At 43.4% G+C, this 4,595-nt stretch overlaps 1 protein-coding gene across 1 annotated transcript; it reads right to left on the bottom strand.

The window, feature by feature from the left end:
• Positions 1–788: 788 nt before the first annotated feature.
• On the bottom strand, positions 789–3,578 carry LOC308362083 (elastase-1-like; the record flags this gene model as incomplete). The annotated part of the gene is made up of 10 exons (XM_080834578.1): positions 789–803; positions 990–1,139; positions 1,448–1,536; positions 2,142–2,278; positions 2,389–2,511; positions 2,697–2,800; positions 2,915–2,988; positions 3,106–3,150; positions 3,317–3,409; positions 3,533–3,578. The coding sequence occupies 10 exons, from the start codon at positions 3,576–3,578 to the stop codon at positions 789–791; spliced, it is 876 nt and encodes a 291-aa protein (XP_080690704.1).
• Positions 3,579–4,595: the final 1,017 nt, after the last annotated feature.

Below are 4,595 nucleotides of genomic sequence, written 5' to 3'. Positions count from 1 at the left end.
TTTTTGATTGTATATGGTCATATAGGACAGATAAACACTTGTTTTTCCCACTAGCCACCCAGGCAATGCACTATGTACATGCGTGGTCTGAAACAGACCACCCTGCGAAAAAGACACTACGGCATCAATAGACACCCGTGAGCGTACTAGCCAGCTGAATCAATATATCAGTGTATAAGTGGCAGCTGAATCAATATATCAGTGTATAAGTGGCAGCTGAATCAATATATCAGTGTATAAGTGGCAGCTGAATCAATATATCAGTGTATAAGTGGCAGCTGAATCAATATATCAGTGTGTAAGTGGCAGCTGAATCAATATATCAGTGTATAAGTGGCAGCTGAATCAATATATCAGTGTATAAGTGGCAGCTGAATCAATATATCAGTGTATAAGTGGCAGCTGAATCAATATATCAGTGTATAAGTGGCAGCTGAATCAATATATCAGTGTATAAGTGGCAGCTGAATCAATATATCAGTGTATAAGTGGCAGCTGAATCAATATATCAGTGTATAAGTGGCAGCTGAATCAATATATCAGTGTATAAGTGCCAGCTGAATCAATATATCAGTGTATAAGTGGCAGCTGTGCTGTGCACACTTTTTTTTTAGACCAAAACCCCTTTCTGCTACTTTAACCAAAACTCCATTCAAAGGAAGAAGCACACAACAAGGAGATGCAGTGAAATGAAAGTTTTATTGCTACTTCTCTACATAATGAAATTAAGTGAGAGGGAACCAGAACAGAGAGACTGGTCTTCTTTCAGAGTCGTCTTCATATCGGACTTAAGCTCCAATACGCTGAGGAGGAAAAAAGGGGTGAGATCAAAGGTCAAACATACAGAGCAATTAACATACAACAAGCACTCAAGTCCTGCAAAACAACTGAATGTCTAGCATGCACCATATACATACTCAAAACTGTGTGAGTGTGTGTGTATGTGTGTATATGTGTGTAGGGGGTGATGCATGTAATCAAGGGCTTACACTCCTGATCCAGCACATGTGGGCAGACACACGAGTGAACACAGTTGGCTTTCTCGCGACGTTACATCCACGGCTGGAGACGAAGCTGGTTATTCCGTGGACAACATATTTCCCGCCCACATAGCAGTTCAGAGGACCACCAAAGTCTCCCTACAGCAACAGGACAAACAACAGGGATCTTGTATGCGCCTTTAATGGGCAGTGTATAATAGTACATAGGGTCAATGTGATTCAGCCATAGTTTGATGTGAAATTGGTAAAGAAAATTACTAATTGTACTAATAAGACCCTTAATAATTGCTGTGGTAGTTACAAGTTACTTCTACATAAGCTGCTGTCTTCAACTCATCAACTTGATGTTAAATAGGTAAATTGAAAAGAACACACACTGACAAGCAGAATAACTGACAAACATGCATTGCTTTCACTATAAATCTATCCCACCCAGCACCTTTTACGTCATGTGCACTACCCCCAGAAAGTGAAGCGAACACGTTGGCCACTGTGTCAAACCAGTCAAAAGATGCCGCTATCTGAAACTCTTCATCTGCAAACAGATTTACATTTCATGTGAATGAAATTTGCGAGAGGGAACACTTACAAAGCATCCTGCTTGACGGCCGTTTCCTCCAGCGCAAATCATGTTGCTCTTTACTGTGGTTCCCCACCAGTAGCGGTTTCTACACGTGCTATAGCTGACGACCTTCAGGTGGGCATGCCTCAACAGGTTTGAGATACTGCCTCTGGCTGCACACGGGAATAAATAAAAAGATTGATTGATTGATTGATCTCTACAGAATGTAAAGAATATTTGTATATATATATTTATCATTTAAGAGGTCAGAAATAGCTGGCGTATCTATTGGAAGGTTAAACCGCTATAACAGAAAGAAAACTTGTGAGTCTTGTGAACAGTGCACTCGTTGCACTGCACTGCATGTAACCTATATTCCATAAGTAATATAGTTTAGAATAGCACAGCATTTATCAATTATCAGTTGCAGCACATTGACATGCTGTGATGGCACTGTTATATGTACACAAAGCATTATACTAACCATCCATCTAAATACTGTTACCCATGGTGTATTATACTGTGACATCACATGTTATTGGTATATTCCAATATGACAAGACCAGCAGCACACTTACTTGATGTACGTCCCCAGCCGGAGACATAGCACGTGGTTCGGGTACTGAGCCCCTGATTGGCTGGAGGCAGTACGGCCAGCTGCACGTAGCTGTTCACTTTAGCGTATGTGCGGAGGCGCAGCAGGGCAATGTCATTGCTGGGGGCGGAGATGTGGAGGGGGGAGGTGTTAGTGTTTCTAGACAGTACATAGGTAGAATTGGAACAAACAGTATTTAGTGGTGAATCTTGAGAACCAGTAGTACTGACCCAGAAGCCACTCTTTTATTCCAACTAGGGTGGCGGTAGATGCGGTAAACACTTAGGTACTGCTCCCTGCCGTTCCTGCTGTTGAGGGCACGCTCACCAGCGACCACGCGATAGGTCCTACGACTGTGGTACCACATAGGCAAAAACCAAACTCAGTCCATAATGAATTTACAGTGAATTCAACGAACATAAAAGATGACTCTCATTGAAAGTGCATCAGCATAACTACGAGTGACGAGGAGTGCCAGATTAAAACAAAGGAGCCGTTGGCCCTGCTCAGAGTCTCTGCTATAGCTAAAATGCCGTACCTATCCACACAGTGAGCTGCAGTCATCACCCAGTTCCTCTTGACCAGAAACCCTCCACAGGTGTGGCGCCACTTATTACACCCATACTTGTACTGGAGAGAGACCTGAGAAAGAAAAGTGGTGTTACCAGATCTATCTGTCCTACAGGGAGGTGGGAAAGAGAGAGAGTACTGTAGACACATAGGACATGTGTCTACAGTTGATTGTATGTCAGTTACCTGCCAACGCCAAAGGGTGTAATAGGATGTAGAACCACCTACAACCCTCTTCTCAATGGAACCCTTGGAATCAGCTGGCACCACAGAGATATGAACACAAAACAGTGCATGTATAACTACTGTATAATTGCAGTTTGGGACAGGACAAATCCTAGAAAAATGTCTTCACTACTGGTACCATGGGAACTCACCGGAAGTAAGTGCCTTACTCAAAGCCTCTTCCAACTCCGCTGGGGCTGCAGAGAAATCACAACAAAGAATGCTGCTTAAAAAACCCACTTCAGAACAGCTCTTCTCAACTCACCAGAGTGGACACAGGAAACTGCACAACAAACATTTAATTTGTAGAGAGCTCCACCCCACAGTCTTACTGCCCATGCATGTGGTCAGAGAGGGACCCACCTGGAGCGTCAGCAGGGGTCTCGTGATTCTCGGCTGCAACATCTTCATCACCATCCAGGGCTTCACTGTCCTCCCCCTGCAACTCATCCACCTCTGCACACACAGAACACTCACAGTTCAGATGAATGCCTTGCCATAGCCACCCAGCAAATTGCACAGACTGAGTTTTGGAATATAAAAAATGCAGATCAAATGTTTTCCCCTCCACACATTTACTGATCCACTTGGCTCCGGTGTGGGTGGTGAAACTACTGTTTTTCATTCAGCTGATTATATAGTGTTTTTTCATCATTTGTGTTCTCTGAAAGCTCTCTATAGAATTAGAGATCTAAATTCTACAGAAAGTCCATGACAACAGAGGCACAGGCAAACACTAGGATCTCAAGAGGGAACCTGGGTCATGGCGTCAACACAGCTGGACACACAAGAACTCACCTGCAGTGTCATCCTCAAGAGCATCAGTCACTTCCAAGTCAAAGCCAGCATGCTCTGCACAGATAACAGCGCAAAACAGTCAAAACTTGTGTGGGACTCCAAGAAAGCACTGTGCTGAACAAGAGTGCTGTATATTTACAGATATCTCACCATTACTACAGTAGCGTAATGCAAATGTTGACTTGCTCTAGTGAATAGGGTCAAAGATGCAACTGGTTTCAGAAGAACCCACCTGGAGTGTCAGCAGCAGCATCCTCAGCCTCAGCTTTCTCGTCATCATCTCCCAGGGCATCAGCCACTTCCTCCTCCTGCTTCTCCACTAGCAACACACAGACAAGAGTCAGTCACTCACATCACTCAAAAACTACAAAACCCACATCACTGAAAAGTGGTACACAGGATAGTATCACGACAACATATTGTACAGTAGGGGCATGATGTGAACCCCAGTTTCAGAGGATCTCACCTGGATTGTCAGAGGCAATATCCTCACTTTTGGCCAAGGCACCGTTAAGAGTGTCGTCCATCTTCTTCGACAACTCTGCATGGAATAAGACATCAAATTCAAAGACATTGAGAGCTTGCAAAATCCACCCAAATCAGCTCAGTTAGCAACGGATAAATAGAAAATGTATGTGTGTTAATAATCATGTCAATCATTGCAGTTGAACAATGAAGAATATCTTCATGCATATGTGCCTGTAAATGGGTTAAGACGTCTCTAACATACCTAGAGTGTTAGGCTGAGCTGGGGCCACCGCACCTATGAACCCTATCGCTATGACAAGTACAAAGAGACGACAGACAGACAGTGTGACAATGTAATGATATATGAGTAATGATA

Source organism: Sprattus sprattus (assembly GCF_963457725.1).
Source record: "Sprattus sprattus genome assembly, chromosome: 3".
Taxonomy (NCBI): domain Eukaryota; kingdom Metazoa; phylum Chordata; class Actinopteri; order Clupeiformes; family Clupeidae; genus Sprattus; species Sprattus sprattus.
Note: the sequence above shows the minus strand (reverse complement) of the source record. Positions and strands in the feature narration are given on the sequence as shown.